Consider the following 23,058-nt stretch of genomic DNA (forward strand, 5'->3'; position numbering starts at 1 on the left):
TAAATGAGAAATTTGAAAAAAAATTCTTGCTACAAATAGATGCAAAAGTACTTAATTTCATCTGTTTCGCCTAAAGTGGCAGGGTTGAGGTAATGTCAGAACTATCTGTGTTGTAGGGTGGAAGAAAAATGGTTAATCCAGACCTCCTGGAGGTTGTAGTGTGGATGTCACGTGCATGTCATTTTAAAAAAGCATAGAGTTTGAACTTAAATTTAAATGTGTTTGTTAAATTCAAGTTCAAAGTAAATTTATTATCAAAGTACATACATGACACCATACATAACCCTGAGGTTTATTTTCTTGCAGACAATCACAGTAAATACAATAAATACAATAGAATCAATGAAAGACTGCACCCAACAGGACGGACAACCAACCAACCTGCAAAAGACAACAAACTGTACAAATACCAAAAGAAATAAAATAATAATAAATAAATAAGCAATAAATATTGAGAACATGAGACGAGGAGTCCTTGAAAGCAAGTTCATAGGTTGTGAGAACAATTCAGTGATAGGGCAAGTGAAGTTATTCCCTCTGGTTCAAGAGCCCACTGGTTCAGGGGTAATCACTTCTTGAACCTGGTGTGAGGATCCTGGACCACCTTCCTGATGGCAGCAGCAAGAAGAGAGCATGGCCTAAGTGGTGGGGGTCCCTGATAACGAATGCTGCTTTTCTGCAGCAGTACTCCATATAGCTGTGTTCAGTGGTGGGAGGGCTTTACCTATTAGGGACTGGGCCATATCTACTAGTTTATGTAAGATTATTCTCCACCATACAGTTACAGAGGTTTGTCAAAGTTTTAGATGACATGCCAAATCTTCTCAGACTTCTAAGAATTAGAGATAGTGCAGTGCTTTTTTCATAATTGCACTTATGTGCTGGATGCAGGACAGACCATTTGAAATAACAGAGAAGAATGTAAAGTTGCGGACCCTCTCCACCTCTGATCCCCCGATGAGGGCTGACTCACAGTCGTCCGATTTCCTCCTCCTGAAGTTAATAATCATCTCCGTGGTCTTGTTGACATTGAGTGAGAGGTTATTGTTGTGGCACCTCTCAGCTAGATTTTCAATCTCTCTCCTATATGCTGATTTGTTCCCACCTTTGATTCAGCCAATGACAGTGATGTCATCAGCACAAACTTAAATATGGCATTGGAGCTTTGCTTATCCTCACAGCCATAAGTATAAATCAAGTAGACCAGGGGGCTAAGTACACACCTTTTGGTGCAGCTGTGCTGTTGGAAATTGTGGAGGAAATATTGTTGTCAGTTGAACTGATTGGGGTCTGCAAGTCAGGAAATTGAGGATCCATTTGCACAAAGGTGTATTGAGGCCTGAGCCTTGAAGCTTATAGTTTTGAGGGAATGGTAGAATTGAATGTTGAGCTGTAGTCAATGAAGAGCATCTTGATATATGTGTCTTCACTGTCCAGATATTCCAGAGTTGAGTGAAGAGCTGATGAAATGGCATCTGCTGTTGACCTGTTGTGAATGTAGACAAATTAGAGTGGAGCCAAGTCACTTCACAATGAGGAGTTGAAATGTTTCATCACCATCTTTTCAAAGCACTTCATCGCAGTGGATGTACGTGTTACTGGATGATATGCCTTGAGGCAAGTTACCAGAGAAGGACAGCCAAGTGATCAGATTTCCTGAAATGCAGTCCAAGCATGGAATGGTATTCATTTCTAATTGTAATATAACAGCGGTCAAGTGTGTTGGAACCCCTTATGCTGCAAGTGGCATGTTAATGATAATTGGGCAGATTTTTTTCAGACAAGCCTGACTGAAGGCCCCAAGAATGATTTGAAAAGGCCTTGGGATAGTCTGTTTGTGTTTTGCTAATTGTGGCACTCAATACCTCTAGTTCCTGCTTAATATTGACTTTTGATGGTATGTAATCTGCAGTCAGAATCACAGAGGAGAACACTGTTAGTAAGAAAAATGGTCAGCACGTAATCATTACATGTTCCAGGACAGGGGAACAACAGAGTGGCAACACTGCTGCATCCAGCCACCACAAAGAGTTAATCATGAAAGATAGACCCCTCACCTTTGCTTTCTCTGTATCAGCAGTTCGGTCCATCCAGTGTAACTAGAAACCCTTGGGTCTCATCATACTAACCAGCATGTCCAGACATGGAATGAGCCATGTCTCAGTGAAACATAAAATGTGGCAATTCCTCATTTCCCTTTGATACAGCAATATTCACCTTAGGTCCTGAATCTTAATCTCCAGCGACTGTACATTTGCTAACAAGATTTTGGGTAGAGGGAGTTTCATTCCTCGGCATTTCAGCCCGGCTTGGGGTCCTCCCCACTCCTTTTCTTTCAGCCATAGCAATGTACATTTGTTTGCTTAAAGGTACCGTACCTGCATGTTTGAATGTTAAGTCCACCGAGTCCTTCAGAAATTGCTAGTTCATTAAGATGGTTCAAAAGTATGTTACTTAAATGGATATTACAGGCTGTAGGATACAGTGAGATTAGTTCAGAAGAAGTATATTTAGAAATTTTGTTAGCTGCCCACAGCAAGTTGCCATGTTTCACCAGTGCCATCTTGCCAAATTCAGATATTTTAATGCAAAACATAATGAATATTGTTGTCTTTTGCTGAATACAATTTGCATTGTACAAATAATCTCAAATTTATTCTCTTTGTGTTTCTATTTTCTTATTTTATGGTTTCACAGTCTCCTTTATATTGTAACCTTGCCAACTTGCAACAAAGTTTAGACTTCTCCTGTGTTGTGTTTCCAAGAGGGTTTCATTTGACTTCCCGTATTTCAGTGTAATAAGTGTCCCTCAGTTTTCCAGTTGTGATACCATTGGGAATGTTACAAGATGTTTAAAGAACTTCTCAACAACACACATTGGATAGCAATAATGGATCAGTTCCTCTGCTTCGAGTACATAACAATACAAAATACTTCCTGGTCCTGACTAATATGGCTAATAGCAAAAAGCTTCACCTAGTACAAGGGAGAAATTCTCCCATCTTACGCCTTTATTATGTTGGTGTTTCATCCCTATTTCCTTTCTCTCCATATTTACAGTTCATTGAATTCCTCCAGCAGTTTGTTTTTTTGATGCAGATTTCCAGCATTTGCAGTCTCTTGTGTCACCAGACTTTGAATTTTTTTTTACTGTCTTGGATTACCATCAACAAATATCATCATAGTCTGCCATCAAAGGCAAGTAAAGAAACATACAGTTGCAAAGGACCTCAGAGGTGCTTCACTTAAATTTGCTGATTATTGTAAATCCTGCTTATAAAATTTCTGTTGATGGTTATGCATGCTGGTTAGTAGTTTCATGTTGTTCAATGAAAACTAATAAGCTATGTGTTTTTTAGGGCTTGAAGTGTTAGTTTACACTTTCACTCTGATATAAATTTTTAGTCAATGCATTTTCGTGCTTTGGGAAATTACTACATCATCTTCATTATTGACACAATTTTCCAATTGTTTTAAAAAGGAGCTCGAACCCATTTTTGACATCCATCTGCAGCACCCTTCTTTTGTTCTGGTCACCAATGACTCCTCACCTCACTGACCTACGATTCCTCCCTGGCTGCTATCATGTTCATTTTAGAACTCTCATTTTGATTTTCAAATCCATCTTTGGTTTCATCAAAGAGACTGGTTTCCTGCCCAAGCCTGGTAGGACCTTCCTATATCTGTCATATTTGCAACAGTTCTGCTTTGAAGGAGAAGTCTAAGTCCAGAGCTCACATAAAATTGAATTAGCTAATTATTATAAGTAACTAATTTTCTAGTGTTGAATTTCATTTGTGGATGAAGATTGTATGCTGCATGCAGAGTGCCCTGGTGAGCTGAGAAGGAATATACAGGATTAGAAGCCAGAAAGCAGTCTTGAACCAGTGAACAGGTTATGGGAACTGCTGGCAGCAAAGATCCACTCAAAACTACTGAAATTATGAAGGCCAAAATCGGATGAGCAGCCATTCCTTCGAGCTGGTTTCTCAACTCCAGTCTGACGGGATCTGACTTGGAATTTCACATTGGAAATGAGAAATAAATCATAAATGCTCTGGCTCGGATTGGTCCTAAAGCTTGGCAGCCCACTATGAAACTAGTGAAACTTTTAAAGTCTATTAAGTGAAGAATGTCGGAGAACATGGGAAAAGCATTTCAAGATTCTGCCAGTTATTATGGCACAAACAATATGTACAAAATGCCAGAATGTGAACATAATAGAAGCAGCAGTACGTAGGCATCCTGCCCCTAATACATGCTGCAGGTGCAGTCTCGCTGTGGCCCAAAGGAAGTACCCAGTTGTCAAGTTATAACAAGCAATTTGTTATAAAGAGATATGCTATCATAGTGTTGGATGATGTACAAATTCAACTGCTATCTTCCTTCCTTCCTCTCCTTCCCTGCTGTTATTTCTGCTTGGTCTACTGAAAAGGATAGATCAATATTTCCACAGTTGCCAGTTTTACATTGGAAAACTACCCAGGAGTGTATTTGCCGGGCATCCTTTTTCTTTGATGATTGCTATTAACATGAATTAAATTCACGGCTGGGCTACTTAGGGTTTATGATGACATGTTGGGAAATTGTAACTATCATGTAGCTTTATTTTAAAATGTAAAATAGCAACAAAACATTGATCTGTTAATATGCAGACTCAGTAATGAAACAGCCATTTGCTGTTTGGTTACCCTTAGAACTTAAATATTTCAATTAGAATAAATAGATGGGGAAAAGCACTTCCACAGGAATAAAAGTGTATTTCATATATAGATCAATAGGTAGATTTGATGAAGTTTTGTTTTTCCAGTGTATTGGATCATGTGAGCTCACCAAATAACCATTCATGAATTTAAGCACTCAAGTAGTAGATTTTTTCATATATTGAATAATATTTTGAAATTAACTGAAAGCGATTCTATAGGTTTCATGAATCATGCTAGATTAGGCAATTCCACTGTTTACCACATAAAGCGAGAGAATGAATACTGATAGGGAAGGAGGTGATGTATGTCTATCCTGAATGCTTTGCTTTTCATCAGAAGTCGTATGGAGCTGTTTAAATTTGACTCTGCCAGCTCATCAAATGCTGAAAAATGCTGAATTTTTTTTCATATGTAACAGAGTGAGCAGGTATGCATTAGAAGTGGACAACTGAAAAATATGCCAAATCAAATTTTGGTGAGTTTAAAGCTTGAGAGTCATATTTAAAATAATCTATCCAATTAAATTTCAATCAAGGTAATTTGTTAGTTTGGCCTGCCTTGTAGAAAATATCAGTGCATGCCAGGTAATGGGTGCTTGATTAATAGTAGTGAGTTAGTAAAATCACCAACGTATCCTTAATTCAAATGTGATTGCTTACCTGAAAATACTGGATGAGGTAGCTTTGTTCTGACTGCATCTTTATCCTTATTTTTGGATGTTCTTTGATTATTGCTACCAATTGGAAATCCTCCTGCTGCTTTATTTTAAATTATTGCTTCTTTGACTTGGATAACTGGAAATCTGTGATGAAACACCTCTATTTTAATCAAACGTTTGGCGTCAACTTCATATTTTAAAAAAATATTGCCAACCTGTTTAATGCATGTTATTGAATTGACCATTTCCCCAACTTGAAAAGTTCAGAAGGGTGTCCTTTTGGTTGGCTGACTAACAGAAGAATTCCAATCATTTTCAATATTCTCAGCTTTGGCATTGGGTCTACTTGATTTATAAGCATTAATTAATCAATCATTTTTTTCTGTGATGATCAGCTTTATTGCACTCTTCCATTTTTCCACTTCTCAAGTTTTTAATGGACAACTAATAGTTGAAATAATTGGTATTTATTATAATTACTGGTGCATGAATAAATGGTCTGTAATAAATGCTGACACAAGTTATGATCTTATATTTGAAAGTTTAAATATGAGGTGCAAAGCCAGAGTGGAATTATCTGCAATTAAGCTTGAATGAGAGTAGAGAGTCATTGAAAATAAAAGTGACTACAGAAATTTATGTCCATCGAAACTATCAAAGGCATGTTTCAGAAGAGGACAGTCCTGACTAAATGTGTACATTAATGAATGTAATTAGTAAGTAAACTGGGGATAAATTTCTACCCCTAAGTGTGTTTTGTTTGTCAGGGAAAGCCACCAACAACTTTGAGACCTGAATTAATCTATTTCAAATTAATACTGCAAAGCTTTTGAAAGAAGTCTGCTGTGAGAAGATCGTGAACATATTATAATTGCCATCAAGATGTGCAATTATAACAGCTGTTTACATCAACCAATAGCAGATCTTGAGTTACATTAGTGAATGGAGGATGCAGTGGGGAATTCAATTCTCAACCTTTTTATTTTGGTGTGTGTGATTATTACAATTAGTAGAGCTGATTTGTGTGATTTACTTGTTTTTGGTGAAGGGAGTTTCTTGGGTTTGTTGATGGTAAGTATGCCATAGTGTTCCACTGTACATAGTAAAATCTAAATAAAATTGACCAACAAACCCAAAGTATTTGACATTGAAAGCCATGTTCATTCTGCTAATGTGGTAATTATGAAATTCCTGCATGCAATCTCCTATTTGTGTTCAGCAAACCAAATTCAGAGTTGTAGGATTTTCAGTATTTTACAATATAATTCAAAATTCTGGGGGATACTCAGTACTCAACAACATATATGGAGTGAGACAACTTTTATAAAATACTGCCTCACCTGTTGAGTTTTTATGATACTTTATGTTCCATTTTTATAGTGCTTATATTTCACTGTAATGTTTCTTAAAATATCAGGCAGGAATTTTCAGATAATTCTGGCTTACCTCTACCTTTCATTGACTTGCATTTAAAATACATTGAAGCTAAGATTTCAATTGCCAGTTAGTTAAGTGTGCATTGCTCAGTCCTAGGAGGACACGACACTTGGACTGTATGTGTTGCAGAGGAGGTCACCACTTCCAACACCTTTCTGCACTCTCAGTCAGCATTGATATGGTGATGTGAGTCCAAATCAAGTATTAGAAAAGGTAGCCAACATGCTGTCTTCCTGGTGTCAAATTTAGTTTTAGGATGACCACCTATTTGTTTGGGATGATCGAACCTGAAAGCCCTGTCCTAGAGCCCAAAGGTTTGCAGGCTGAATGGTCCCATGATCTCCTCAAGGCCTAACAGATATTTTCCTGTGGGGTCCAGCTGAATAACTTGGTGGAAAGGAGCATGGTCCTGGTGGCAAAACAGAGGGGTGGCATTGAATAATCATCCTCTCTTTGGAGGTACAATGAGGTTAAGTTCTACAGGACATAAGTGAATGGTGAAGGGACAGGAATAATAGGTGGATGTTGAAAGTGCATGCATTGAGGAAACAGTGAGGTTAGGTTGGTCAGGTTCACAATTAAGCTATAAAAGCCTGTGTTATGTTAAGCTCCTACCTTCCATTATTTTTTAACCAGTCTGCAGCCTTCAACTCAAATGACCAATACATTGTCCTTCACCCATGTATCTGTTTTTGTTTTTCTTTATTGAAACCTAACCAATGACTAACCCGCAGTGATCCATTTTACTGTTCCTTCACTGTCACTTCTGTAGATTCCTAAAGGTTCACCCCTGACCCCCTTGTATTTGAGAGGATGTCTGCTGCTGCTTCTGTGCTGTACTCCACAAAGACTTCTGTGGACCATTCCCAGATCTCAGACTTGTCGTAATGCTTACCTAAGTACGGGAAACTGAAACATTGCCTTGGATTTCACATTTGTAGAGCTGACTTGTCATCTTCACTTTTGCCTCATCAGTGAAACAACTTGCTTCCAACTTGTTCTGTTACCTACCTTCATCTCCACCTTTGGCTCAGCAGTTGTTGGAATCCTCCTTCATACTCCACATCTGTACACCACCCCCTTCGCCAGCTTCACAGCAACTACCTACAAATTGTGGTGGCACGGTAGCATAGTGGTTAGCACAACACTTTACAGTGCAGGCGACGAGGGTTCAATTCCTGTTGCTGCCTGTAAGGAGTTTGTACGTTCCCCCCATGACTGCGTGGGTTTCTTCCCACAGTCCAATGATGTACCGGTTGGTAGAGTTAATCGGTCATTGTAAATTGTCCTGTGATTAGGCTAGGATTAAGTTGGGGGATTGCCGGTCGGCGTGGCTCAAAGGGCCAGAAGGGCTTATTCTGCACCGTATCTCAATAAAAAAATAAATTGCTGCTCACCCAAAAGGACTTTCTCCAAATTTCATTCAATCAAAATGAATTCTTACTGATGTACTCCAACAAGACTTCTGTTTTAAGCTCCTCATTCTGGTTTACAAATCCATACAAGGTCTCATCTTCCACACCCTGAAATTCTCTGCAGACATCCAGTCTTCTGAATCTTTTTGATCTCTCTATCCTCCAGTTCCAACATCCTGACTTTAATTGTTCCACCATTTGTATCCAATGTTTTCAGCAACCTTGACTCAAAGCTCTGGAATTCCCTTTAAAAATCCTCTGCTTTTCTCCCACTCTCTCCTCCTTCACAGTGTTCTTTAGAATCTCCCTCTTCAATTTAATCCATCCTGGTATCTCTCCCTCTGGCTTAGCATAAAATTTGGTTGATGGTTCATTTGATTATACTTCTGCTTACGCACTTTGGAAAGTTTAGTGATGTTACATTAAAACAAATTGTCACAGATAACCAAAAAAGCTTATGTTTTGCAGTGAATCCATTTCATATTTTCCTTCCTTGTTTTGCTTAAGTTTAGGTGCAATTTGAATAATAGTTTTATCTTTTTCTTCATGTAGCATTCATACTTCATCACGCCCGATACAAATGGACTGCCTACAATTCCTGAAAGTGTAAGTGCAATAAGAACAAGAACAACCTTTACTTCTCTGGTTTCCCATTTCATGGAGGGAATCTTGGTTATTTTTCACAACAGTTCTCAGTGTCAAAACATTGTAAGTTAGAACCCAGTGATTGAGAGTTATGTATTCGCACAACTGCCACACATTTATCTCTCTGTCTTTAGGGCATGAGGTCTAAATATAACAAATGGCCCAATAAATGTTTTTATTGGTTCTTGAGCAAAATTAATTAAACTTCTTAAATGTTAAAATCAAATTTATTAAGGTTCTCTATTCAAATAGGTAGTTCGTTGAATTATGGTTTAAATGTAATAAATGTTTGTTTACCATACATGTATATGTTATAATCGATTTGATCCAATTCAGTCTCGATGTGGAAAAACTAGTTGTGTGGAACAGCAAGAGGATTGTGCAGTTTCAGCTTCATTATAATGCTGTTTCTATTTAATCTAAGAAAAAGGCATAGAGTAGCATGCAAAAGTTGGGGTACCCCGGTCAAAATTTCTGTTACTGTGAATAGCTAAGCGAGTAAAAGATGAACTGATTTCCAAAAGACATAAAGTTAAAGATAACACATTTCTTTAATATTTTAAGCAAGAAAACTTTTTTATTTCCATCTTTTACAGTTTCAAAATAACAAAAAAGGAAAAGGGCCCAAAGCAAAAGTTTGGGCACCCTGTATGGCAGTACTTAGCTACACCCCCTTTGGCAAGTATCACAGCTTGTAAACGCTTTTTGTAGCCAGCTAGGAGTCTCTCAATTCTTGTTTGGGGGATTTTCGCCCATTCTTCCTTGCAAAAGGCTTCTAGTTCTGTGAGATTCTTGGGCTGTCTTGCACACACTGCTCTTTTGAGGTCTATCCACAGATTTTCAATGATGTTTGGGTCTGGGGACTGTGAGGGCCGTGGCAAAACCTTCAGCTTGCGCCTCTTGAGGTAGTCCATTGTGCATTCTGAGGTGTGTTTAGGATCATTATCCTGTTGTAGAAGCCATCCTCTTTTCATCTTCAGCTTTTTTTTTTACAGACGGTGTGATGTTTGCTTCCAGAATTTGCTGGTACTTAATTGAAATCATTCTTCCCTCTACCAGTAAATGTTCCCCGTGCCACTGGCTACAACACAAGCCCAAAGCATGGTTGATCTACCCTCGTGCTTAACAGTTGGAGAGGGGTGCTTTTCATGAAATTCTACACTCTTTTTTCTCCAAACATACCTTTGCTCATTGCGGCCAAACAGTTCTATTTTAACTTCATCAGTCCACAGGACTTGTTTCCAAAATGCATCAGGCTTGTTTAGATGTTCCTTTGAACCTTTTGAATAGAACTTGTTGATTAGAACAAGCTGTGATACTTGCCAAAGGAGGTGTTACTAAGTACTGCCATGCAGGGTGCCCAAATATTTGCTTCAGGCCCTTTTCCTTTTTTGTTATTTTGAAACTGTAAAAGATGGAAATAAAAAAGTTTTCTTGCTTAAGATATTAAAGAAATGTGTCATCTTTAACTTTATGCCTTCTGGAAATCAGTTCATCTTTTTCTCGCTTAGCTATTCACAGTAACAGAAATTTTGACCAAGGATGCCCAAACATTTGCATGCCACTGTACATGCAGCAAATAAACTAGATTGGGACTTATAATGATGTTAGTTTTTATGTTAGTTGTAGAGTAACATGGCCCAACTGGTCTATGGTGACCACAGCACCCTCCCTGCTAGTCCCAATTGCCCAGGTTTAACCCATAACTTTCTGTGTAAAGAAGTTACCTCTCAGGTCTCTTAAATCTCTCACCTCTTATCTTATATCTGTGCCCTCTAGTTTTGGACTCCCCAACACTTGGGAAAAGACTATGACTGTCCAACTTATCTGTACCCATCATGAATTTATAAACTTCTATGAGGTCACTTCTCATTCTCTTACAATCAGTAGATCAAGAATCCAATGTGTTCATCTCTCCCTGTAATTCAGGCCCTGAGTTCAGGCAGCACCCTCGTAAATTCCCAATTAATCCTCAAGAAAAACAGAGCTGAAATGTTGAGGGACTAGTGACCTAATTAAACAGCAGGCTTGTATCAGCGATAATGTGTAGAAGATTTGTTGAAAGCCTTGGAGATGTGCCCTACTTCAGTTTCTGCCATCAGAATGAAACTAGGAAACTGGCTTTCATGAAGCCATGCACAATAGATGCCAAAATTCAATTTCTCCAATAACCATAACATATAACACCATTGACAAGGCTGGTATTTATTTCCATCTCCAAATGCTCCTAAACTGGCTTGCTGGCTGTTTCTTAGGGAAGTTAAAAGTCATCAGCAGCATGGGTTTGGGGTTGTAAATAGGCCAGACCTGCTGAAGATGTGAGATGTTTTTTGCTGAAGGACAATATGAGAATCTGAAGGGTTTTTGATGACAGTCCAGTTGTTTCATCATTTGTGATGCTAAAGACTTGTCATTTCAAAATTTTTTAAATTATTTGAACTAAAATCCTAAATTCTGATAGTGAGATCCATTTTCATGTCTGGCTACTGTAGCTTAGTCATTAATGGTTAAGCCACTCTTTACAGTAATGGTCTCCATACTATAGAAAGGATATGGTTGAACTAGACGGAATGAAGAAGATTCACTAGAATGTTACCTGGATTGCAAGACTTTTAGTTGTTACGCAGAGATTGGATGGGCTTGTTTTCCCTTGAGCAAAGGAGGCTGAGAGGTGACCTGACAGAAATATATGAGAGCCATAAATGGTCAACAACATTTTTGCATGGTTGGAATATCAAAAACAATGGAGCAAAGGTTTAAGGTGAGATGAAAGAGATTAAAATGAGATCTTGGGATACATTTTTTCCAGAATGATTGATATCTACATTGCTGTGCCAGAGGAGATGATAGAATTGGATATATTTACTACATTTATGAAGTACTTAGACACATATTTAAATAAACAAGACATAGAAGAACATGGTCTTAATGCGGGCAAATGGGGTTAGTGCAGTTGTGCAAAAAGCTTGGCAAAGACATGATGGGCCGAAGATACTGTTTATATTCTGTGCAACTTTATGACTTTGTGATATTCGATTCAGAAATGATGCTTTGTGGCTTAATTTTGTAGTAAAAGATAAAAGTAAAACTAATGCAGATGTTTTTCATTTATAAATATTGAGCAGTATTTAATCAAAGCTTATTTGCCTATAAAAATGTTCCAACATTTTTAATTCAAGCAACAAGATATTCAAATGCAGCTCTTTTATCTTTCATTACAGAATTCTCTCATAATCAGTTTTGCATTTATATTGCAGAGAAATATGACAGAATATTTTGTTGCTGTGAGTGTCAACAATATGTTGCAACTTTATGCCAGTATGCTGCATGAACGACGCATTATCATTACCTCCAGTAAACTTAGCACTGTGAGTACTTGTGTCACCGTATGGGTTACGGGATTTTGTTAAGAAACATTGCAGCTTTTTACCTCAATAGCAACTGCACACAAAAGATTTATTCCTCGCTTTCATTGCTGGACAATGTCAGAGAGAGTTGGCTTTGACTGACTTTTGTATGTAAAAAAAAGTTCAACCTATTCAGAGCCTTCTGAGCTATATTCAGATAAAGTAATTACTGCTGGTTATTGGGAGATAAGAGGTTTTTGACTCGACAGAGCTCATTTAACTGTCTTGTCAATGTACAAGATTCCTTTGGGCCTTTGTGTTCATGATTATCACTTAGAGCTTATACTGTCAAGGCTACTTGAGAAAAAGCAAAAGGCTACGATAATAATGGTTACCTCAAGCAGTAATAAGTAAATTCATTTCAGCTTCTGTGTAGCAGCTTGGGAAGATGTAATAATACTGTTTTCGAATAAGGCTTCCAGTGCTTTGTGGCTGAAGAGGAGCTACTTCTGTGATACTTCAAGGCTTTGCTCCCTGATGGAGGAGCCAAGTATTCTGAATGCCAGTTTATAGTACCTAGGTAATTCAAAGACGGCTATTGTTCATCAGCCAAAATAATCAGGCCTTCCGCACCAGATATGCCTTGTGCTTCATTAACAGTACATTATTCAACTTGCTGTAAAAAAAAATGGTGCAATTGTCTTCACAAATGAGTGAAGATCCAGACTCGTAATGCACTCCATTGAATGTCTCCAACACCATCTTATAGAGGGTAATGAGCAACATTTTGTAGTATTTCATCTGGCCAAATTCAAATGTAAATTATTTGTTCGGAAGTATTCTTCTCCGTGTGTTAACTCACTTGAACCCTTCACCTCCAACTTTTGTTCTCTTGTATGTCTGGTCATTTGTATTCATGTTGAGAGTTGTTTTCTGACTTTTAAATTGTTCAAATTTGTTCCCACTCTTTGTTTCTGCAGATGACAATCAAGTCTCGCAGGTTTTCAGCATGCTCCTGTCATCTCTTTGGGGCATTGCTGGTGAAATTTAATCTGGCAGTTGCAAAGCAATATAAATGAGCTATCTCGGCAATTGTTTTGTGAAGATGTGCTTCAAAATGCCAATAATTGCCAATAGGATCAAAAACAAAAAAATGCTTCAGTTTTTGATTATGTGAAAGGCTTTAAAATGGTTCCCTTAGTCTGTTATCTCTACTACTTGTCCCTTGTTACATTTCCTGGCCTTTGTTTCAGGTTTACTACAACATCAGTATTCTATTTTTTGTTCGTACTTGTGAACGGAATGTTTTGCTTAAAGATCATTTCTCAAGAACTGTACTTATAAATATTTTGCCTTCTCTCCCACACTATTCCCTCTTCTCAGTACTTTTTTTTCAGGGAGTATTAACAACAATAAAGTTATCTTTTAACTTAGCTGTGTGTGACAGGTTTATAGCCATTGAGAGAGTCCAATGTGTGATGTCATCCCATGGATATTGTCTTGTTACTGTCGATGCCACAGGATAACATGAATGATAAGAGCTTGAGAGCTTCAAGGCTTCCCTTGTGGGAGGTTACTCATATCTGTCCTGTAGAATTTGAAATTTATGGCTTTGCAGATTCTTGAATAGCAATTTAAATAAAGTGAGTGTTTTTTTTAGGTTTGAGATTAGTTGTGTTGAATTTAAATATTCGTCGTCTTTGTCCTTGCCACAGTTTTGGACAACATGAACAATATCATGGACACATTGATCTTTTACTATAATGTTGAAGAAAATTCATCCTTTTAAAAGGAAAATAAATTTACCACTAAAATGAACGATCAACTTAAATACTTCTGTTGATATTATTTGGGGATTTTAAGTACCATATGATGATTTTGTTTTAAAGTTCAATTAGCATTTCTCCTTCTGTACTCTTTGTTTAAGGATGTTAGTAAAATATGAGTTAAATAATGTACCTGTCTGCAGCTCAAAGGTCACTGGTGCCTGTACTAGGATATTAAGTGGCTGTACTATCAGAAACATCTGTTGCTGCAGTAGTCTAGGGCAGCGTCTCAGAAAAAGTATAAATAGGACAGATGAGTAGGGCTAGGTAAGGGCAATTTGGCATGGAAGGGTAGAAGGGTCATTAGTTCTAAGAGAAACAGAAAGATGGAGACTGATGTTAGAAATCATGCCTTAATAAGATAAAGGGAAAATGATAAGAAAGTACATTAATTAAATAGACAGAGAAGGTGAATAGATGCTTAAGTGAAGCATTAGACAGAATGTAGAACTTGCAACCCAAATAGTTATACAAGGGTATGTGAGATCATTTAATGATGAATCACAAAATCACTTTGATGAAATGATACTTGCAATGGATATTAAAATAAGTGCAACATTTCTTGCATTTATAGTAGTAAAAATGATTTGTCAGGAGCAATTTGCATCTCTGGATAAGTGTTGGAGATGTAAATTAATAAAACTGACACTTCCAATGAACAATACTGTAACTGAAACATGATTCAAAGTATGCTGGACATGGAAAGGGAACTAATATTGGATCATATTCAAAATTATTTATCATATTTATCTTGAAATGTATAGTGAAGTGTGTCATTTGTGTTAGCAACTAACGTACTTAAGGATGTGCAGGGAGCAGCCTGCAATTGTTGCCACACATGCCAGCACCAACATCGCATGCTCACAGTGTTCAATAGAACAACACAAGCAGCAACACCAAAGCAACACAAGACAACAACAGCAAAACATGCCCCTTTATGACCCTCACACACACAGACAGGCCCCCAACCCCAGTTTAATCTTCCTCTTGGCCTTGGACACACAGACATCAGACCTCCAAAACCAGGACGCACCAATTATGGGTTTGACCTTTGGGCCTGGAGTTCTGGACTTGCATGGACCGCCAACCTGGTGGGTCACCAGCCCTCATGACTCCCACCCGTATGGACCTCCAATCTGGGACCTGGGATTGGCTGACCTGGGAATCGATGGTCTCCTTAGTGCCTGCTGCTTCAACCTCCAGCATCACTGACCTTCAACCACAGACTCCAAACGCTGTCTCCTGTCTTGACTCTTCATTTACTTCCCTAGACCTCTAACTCTTCCTCATCCCTGTTTCTTAACCCTTACTTGACCTTTGACTCCCCTCATTTTACTAAAAAGCATCACTATGAAGCTAAAACAAGCAATTTAGTCTGTGGCACAACATTAACGAACGTTGCAGCTCGACACCATCTTGACCAGAAGTTTGAGGATAGAAAATGACCCAAATTAATGCAAGCAAGGCTAGAAAACCAATGTTGTTGCAAAAAAAAACATATATTTCTCAGATAGGGTTTTATGGGAAATTGAGAAGTTGCTGACATCCTCATTGCCATCACTCAGTATTCTCTTAATGTTGGTCAGAAGTGAACAGCATTATATTGTACATATTATCCTATGATAAACACTCAAAGTAAGAATGTCCTGTTGTGCCTACACCAGAATTAAAGCCATTTGAGAAAATATTATTGTTATTCTTCTATGACTCTTCTTCTTTTAGATTAAGACGTAATTCTATGACTCTTCTGAGTAATGTCAGAAGCCTTCACAAAGGATTCAGAACACACTAGAGGAGCTTTTGACTCATCACACCTGTGTCAGTTTTGTGCCCCCATTCTCGCACCCCCGCTCAGCAGCACTCCCAAATTCTTCAGCTAATGGTATCACTAAAATTTTCTCCCACAGTAGATGTTAATCTCTTTGCTTTCATTAACTACTTTTCATCTTAGCTATCTCAGTGCCAAAATTCTAACTACTCCCTGTGCAAAGCAGTTCCTCATTGGACTAATTAGTGTGTGTATATATATATATATATATGTGTGTGTGTGTGTATATATATATATATATATATAATCAAGTTTAGTTAAACCATCAAGCGATGTGTTAAGAGGGCTGGGTAAACTAAGGAATTGACGAGAAGTCTGGTTTGGCCATGACTTAACTAAGTGGTAGATATTGGAGTTGGAGAACGGTAGGACCATTTGGCATTTTGAGAATCAGGAGTTGCTATGGACTAAGTTAAAATATTTAGCATGTATGAAAGATGAATTCAACAAAATTAAACCTAAGCAATAATGCAGGACATGGCCATACTTTTTTCCATCGATGCTGCCTGGCCTGCTGAGTTCCTCTAGCATTTTGTGTGCGAGGAAAAATGAGCCCTACAAACACTTTTTAATTTTGAAGGGTTGGTATAATCAGTGAAAAGATAGTTTTTGCAGGGCTAGCTTGTTGGTTCACTGCAATAAGAGTGAGAATGCTGATGTGTGTGAAGCATTTAAGTCTTGGCTGTGAACGAACACTCTGTGGAAGATGTTTTGAACGTCAGGCAGCACTCATACTGCATTCAAGGCCAAAGAATAAATCATGATTTTACAACAGTGTATAAACTGACTTATTGCTGTTTTGTGCCAATAGGTAAGCAGTACCGCAGTTTAAAGCCATGTCATCAGTTTTCAAGTCAGTCAACCATGCAGGCTTGTCATATGCCTGTATAATTGTTCCACACCAGGCTTTTTTTAACTAGTCAGCTGGGGCCGTGCATTTTGTCTTAGAGACTTTGGCTGGCCTGCAGCTGACAAGAGGCTTCTCATCATCCTGTCAGACGTATGCTAACCAGAGTGTATCATTTGCAACATACAGTGGCTCCCAAGCAGGTTGTTTCTACATGGACCTGCTGTCAATATGTGTGTGGTTAGTAAGTCCAATGTTACACAATATACAGGATATCATCTTTGCAGAACAGAAGAGCAGGCAAAGCAAACTCCAGTCAAAAGCCCTTCAGCTTGTAAACCCATCTCATTTTGCTACTTTTTGTATGGATTCTCAAAACTTCCACCTTGTTTATAAATAAACCATGACTGTTTCCTTGGCCTTGAGGCCTTGTTGAAATAATTGGAGTCAGTTGCCTGAGTTTTCTGAGCCATTACTTCATGGCATTGGCTGCTGAAAGGTTGTCTCCTCAGGGACAAGGCAGCAGCTTGTTTGCAGTGTCCATGTGGCCTCTGAAACTGGTTGGTTATGTCAGGGTTCTGCTGAGAGTTTCACTGGGTCAGGAACTTACTGCCTGTTCATGTTATAATGATTTCTATTTGGAAGTAATAAGAATTACTGCAACTACACTGCATCTATTGCATTACCCACCTGAAAAAGACACAAATTATGGACAATTATATTGTTCCTTTTAAATTCTGGTAAGTCAACTTTTTAGAAATTTACATTTGCATTGATACTAGATATGACTTTTATTTTAAGTAAGTATATTCATTGTAAATACATCAGGTGGGTGCAACCATTGAAATAAACATGAATGAAATTCAGCCATTTCATTTCACCAGATGGACATAAATTGGCCCCCTTCAACGAACAACTTCTATCATACGATCTAATTGGAAATGTGCTGCACTTTAAAAATAAAATATATATACACAATTTGCAAGTGAAGTGAACACAAGCAATGAAATTCGCATCCTCCAATTTGACTGAACTTGCTTTCTGTGTCTTTGGCCATCGACAGTGGTACTGCTAAATTAGTAAGTTTATTGGGAATTAATGATCAAAATCTTATTGTGAGAAAGAAGCACAGATTCTGTGATTATATACTTCCATTCCATACTGAAGTACCAACACTTGCCTATGACTGATCGTCTAAAAAGATAAACACTTCTGTATCCTCTTTGTACCACATACAGAGCATTAACAGGAACATATAATTTTGTATTAGCATTTAAACCATATAACTGATTCAAGCTGGTAAATGCAAAAATGGAAAGGAAAGGTATGTCGCATCCTGAGTTTCTCCGGTCAGTGGACGATTTCCCTGTACGCCTCTCTGACATAGTGGGGAACTGCGTACGAGGCAAGTTACAGCAGTGGTTTGCCATTGCCTTCTGCCGGGTGAGCTTCCAAAGAGATCACCAGCTCATAACCCTGGAAAGCGTGCAGAGGAGCCAGCTGGATTCGAACTCAGGACCTTTCGTCCCAAAGTCTGGCGCTGATGCTACTACGCCACCAGCTGGGTCAGTAAATGCAAAGTAGTTTAAATTTCATCACTGTTGCAGCTGCTTTCCAAATTCAGTCTAAATTTCCTGGCAGAGTCAGGCTTCACTCCAGAATACACCCAGCTAAATCTCCGGACCTCTGTTGTTTTGAGATTTGGTTGGATCCTGCTACATTTAATATCAGCAACGGTAGTGTTAGCAGTTTGTATGGATCATGAAGTTCAAAATACAACTTTTGCAGGCAAGGCATTTTAGTGTTTTTTTAAAGTATGCATCCTTAACCTAGTGGAAGTTCTAAGAAGGCCTAACTTCCATTCCTTCATTACTTTGGTACAAGCTGCCATTTTGTCTTTTTTCAGTACTTGTGACAATGCTTCCTCGATAAGGATTCAATAGGGAATACTTGGATTTGGGCTGAGCAGCAACTTCTGGCAACGTCATATTTTACAAAATGGGACTGCAATTTGAACATGATGTTGTCCTGACTTTGTAACTTCAAATACTGTCAGTGGCAGACCTTGTGGGATAGGGAGACACTGTCCAATTGATGGTGATAAGTAGTCCATTCATTGTTATAGTGGAGAAGTGAGTTCTTTTTTAATTCTACTATACAAAATAATATCAGAACTCTCTAATTTTGTTTTACTTTACTCAGTATCATGATTTTAATGAAATATTATGAAATACAATTTATGTAAAATGAAATGTTGGCAGAACAAAGCTCTGAGAGAGGACAGATGTTAACTTATCCAGAAGATAAATGGAAAGTTGTGAGGTGACTGGGTTCAGTTGATTCCAAACAAAGGGGTTGCTATTGTATTGTGTTGCCTCCATAACTATCTCTGTTATATTTTTGCCTTGATAATATGTATTAAAAATAACTCTTGTAATGAAGAAAATTATTGTTTTTAAACTACACATCATTTTCTGGTAAGTTGGGCACTGTTTTCTTTATTTTGGATTGATGTAGTGTTCTGGGAAGGAAGTCAGTTTCAGTTACCACATTGAAAAGGTGCTTTTTAACCCCCATCTGAGGGCATTTTGTTCACTTGATTTCTGTTGGTACAAATACAAAAGAAACTCTTGATAATAAAAATTATCAATAGAAGTAGAAATAGATATTATAAAGCGTTTGTAATCTTTATCAATGATCTGGATGATAATGTGGCTAACAGAATCAGTAAATTTGCAGGTGACACTAAGACTGGGGGTGCAGTGGACAGCAAGGAAGGCTATCGGCTGGAAATCGGGCTGAAAAATGGCAGATGGAATTTAGATAGATAGATAGGTTGAAAGATAGATTCTTTATTGATCCCAAAGGAAATTACAGTGCTACAATAGCATTACAAATGCACAGATATACAAATATTAAAAGAGAAGTAAGAAAGAATAAAAAATAATCAAATAAGTTACCTCAGACAGTGTAACAGGAGGGTGTCATCACTTCCCCATCTATAGGTTGACTCATTATACAGCCGAATAGCTGAAGGTAAAAATGACCTCATATAGTGCTCTTTGGAGCAGTGCAGTTGTCTTAGTCTATTACTAGAAGTGTTCCTCGGTTCAGCAAAGGTGACATGCAGAGGGTGAGAAACATTGTCCAGAATTGCCAGGATTTTCTACAGGGTACTTTGTTCTACTACAGCCTCCAGTGTATCCAGTTTGACTTCAATAACAGAGCCACCCTTTCTAATCAGTTTATTGAGCCTGTTGGCATCACCCATGTCGATGCCATTGCCCCAGCACACCACCGCATAGAAGAATGTATTGGTGACAACAGACTGGTAGAACATGTGAAGGAAAGGCCTGCATACTCCGAAGGACCTCAGTCTCCTCAGGAAGTGGAGGCGACTCTGGCCCAGTCTGTCATCCAGGTACATCCCCAGGTACTTGTAGGTCCTCACCATCTCCTTTGTTTTACTGATGCAGACAAGTGTGAGGTGTTGCACTTCAGTAGGACCAACCAGGGTAGGTCTTACACAGTGAATGGTATGGCACTGAGGAGTGTGGTAAAACAAAGGAATCTGGGAAAACAGGTCCATAATTCAATGAAAGTGGTGTTACAGGTAGATAGGGTCATAAAGAAAGCTTTTGGTACATTGGCCTTCATAGATAAAAGTATTGAGTACAGGAGATGGGATGTTATGATGAATACATTGGTGAGGCCTATTTGGAGTATTGTGTGCAGTTTTGGTCACCTGCCTACAGAAAAGATGTAAAAAAGGTTGAAAGAGTATAGAGAAAATTTTTGAGGATGTTGCTGAGTATGGAAGACCTTGGTTATAAGAAAGGATTGAAAAGGTTAGAACTTTATTGATTGAAATGTAGAAGATTAACAGGAAATTTGAATGAGGTATACAAAATTATGAGGGGTAAAGACAGGGTAAATGCAAGCAGGCTTTTTCCACTAAGGTTGGGTGGGCCTACAGCCAGAGGTCAAGGGTTAAGGTTAAAAGGTGAAAAGTTTAAGGGGAACTTGAGGGGAAAGTTCTTCACTCAGAGGGTTGTGAAAATGTGGAATGAGCTGCCAGTACATGATGCAGGCGAGCTCGATTTCACCGTTTAAGCAAAGTTTGGATAGGTACATGGGTAGTAGGGTTATAGAGGGCTATGGTCCCAGTGCTGGTGGATAGGAGGAGGGAGTTCAAATGGTTTTGGCAAGAACTAGATGGGCTGAAGAGCTTGTTTCTGTGCTGTACTTCTTTATGACTCTATAAATGGTATTGAAATAGCTCATGCATTTCCATGATGTAGATAGCACTGGGGCAGTTATGTCAACAATTTGTGCCCAGAAGTACAATTGGTGCAGTTAAGGGATATTACAGACATTACTAAGTACATCATTTGACGAAATCTCATGATGAAAAAATCCTTTAATTTCACCAATGTGTTTGAATCTGCAGGCGATTGGAACAAAATACAGATTTTAAACAAGTATTGACTGCAGCTTTATGGAAGTTAGCTATGAAATGTTGCCTTAAAAAACAAAGCTCTTGTGTACAATAAAACATTTAGTTTTCAGCTTCAGGTTATTTATAACACTCAGTCATTTACTCACCCCATGGGATAGTTTCATAGTACCAGAACCATAAGGTCAGTATTTGTGATTCTGTAATGTTGTGCTAAAACATTCAGTTTAGTTTAACAAGGAATAGCAATAAGCTAGATCTAAAACTGGCATTGTTGGTTGGTTTCTCTTGTCAGCAGTACTATTGGCCAGCTTTTCACTTGATTAATAACATACCACTTGCTACTCAGAAGTCAATCAAGGTGCTTGTTGAGGGATATTTCTTGAGGTACTTCAGTGACCAGAAAGGATATAGAGTGCTACGTGGAGATGCTTATTGCTGTAGCCTAGAGAGTTGCAAAAAAAAATGAACTAGATGTTGATGAGTGGTGTAGGATGAGGTATTGGAAGCACGAGGGTGAAAGATCATGAAAGAAGCATCAAACCTTACTTCAAGTCAATATGGCTTGTGGCTGCCTCAATGAATCATCAGAATCGTAGGCTGCGCCACAGTGACATGCACAGGCTAGAGACTGCAGCTGCATCGAAACAGAACTTGCAGTGGCAAGGTACTCTGCTCCAATTCCTGGCTTCATATATGGAAAAAATTAGAGTACCAAACTACAGGCACGATAAGTACTGCTACAAAATATAGTCACATTGAAAATCAGGTTTCCCAAAGAGCATTTATGTGGATTTAGAAGTGGAAGGTTTATAGTTGTTCAAGAAGTGATTTTGATCCATTAGAGATGGGTCATGTTTCTCTTGCTGCAGTAGTCAGGGGTAACACCAAAATTGGTCAGTGATTGTAACCCAACAATGATTGCAAAGAAAAGTGGTGTGAGATTATTCTGTGTTCATCTTGCAATGTGCAATTGAATCTTGGTAATTTGGTTAAACTGATAATTTAGTAATTGAATTGTTAATACAATGCAGACTCTTCATGTGATGCCTTTAAAATGTCTCAGTTTGAGCACTATAAGGTGAAAAATGTGCGGAACTGTAAACATATCGGTAGAATTCTCTCTAGGTCAGGAGAGTTGTATTTGTGCAAACCATTGTGCGGCTGCAGAGGATACTAGCAGCTGCAAGTCACAATACCATACTGATGTGTTCTTTTTCTCAATTCTTAATCCTTTGTTACTATTGTCAATTCATTCAATATTTCATCAGTAAAATGGTGACAAAACAGTATTTGTGTTTTGTCAAAGATGGGACACATCATTTAGCCACTTACAGATCAGATCAATGCTTCTGGTGAATTATCATGTTAGTAGATTCTTCCAGTGGTTTGGGAGATAGTTATACGATGCATTAATCAGACAGGGTTCCATTTCAACAGCAACTGCCAGTCTGTTTTTGAGTGCCAATTTTAATCTAGCTACAACCTCAAATACAGGATACATTTTTATTATTCTTTATAACAATTTTATGGTTGTTTATGGGCGTACTTACTCCTGAATGCTCAACTCTCTTCTGAGCACTAGAAATGCTCAGCTAATGTCTTTGCAGCTCGAGAAGCTTTGAATAAATCTCAAAGGCACTTTCAATATAGAGGTAAATACCAGAGTGTGTCATTGTAAAATTCTATTAAAATCCCCAAGAATAAAACAAAATCTCCATAATGTTTATTTCATAATGAATAATGAATAACCTGCTTTTTGAATTTAACATATATTTATTAGCAAGACAAGCCTATATGGACTTTTTAATGGAGTGTCGGGTTATGCTTGTATGAAAGGTACTTTGGAGATGATTTGCGGTTGTTTAATTGATTTTCATTCGGAATGCAGCT

General features: G+C 38.1%; 1 protein-coding gene across 2 annotated transcripts in view; it reads left to right on the forward strand.

Annotated features, from left to right (window-relative positions):
* Positions 1–23,058, forward strand: part of dennd1b (DENN/MADD domain containing 1B) — a 333,534-nt gene that overhangs the window by 213,160 nt on the left and 97,316 nt on the right. Inside the window, exons 8-10 of one of the 2 annotated variants that reach the window (XM_072274177.1) lie at positions 5,125–5,181; positions 8,769–8,822; positions 12,119–12,229. In XM_072274177.1, coding sequence (XP_072130278.1) covers positions 5,125–5,181; positions 8,769–8,822; positions 12,119–12,229 — 222 coding nt within the window. The remainder of the gene's footprint in view (positions 1–5,124; positions 5,182–8,768; positions 8,823–12,118; positions 12,230–23,058) is intronic. The other variant, XM_072274178.1, reaches the window with a different exon arrangement.

The sequence above is a fragment of the Mobula birostris genome, chromosome 12, assembly GCF_030028105.1.
Source record: "Mobula birostris isolate sMobBir1 chromosome 12, sMobBir1.hap1, whole genome shotgun sequence".
Taxonomy (NCBI): Eukaryota; Metazoa; Chordata; class Chondrichthyes; order Myliobatiformes; family Myliobatidae; genus Mobula; species Mobula birostris.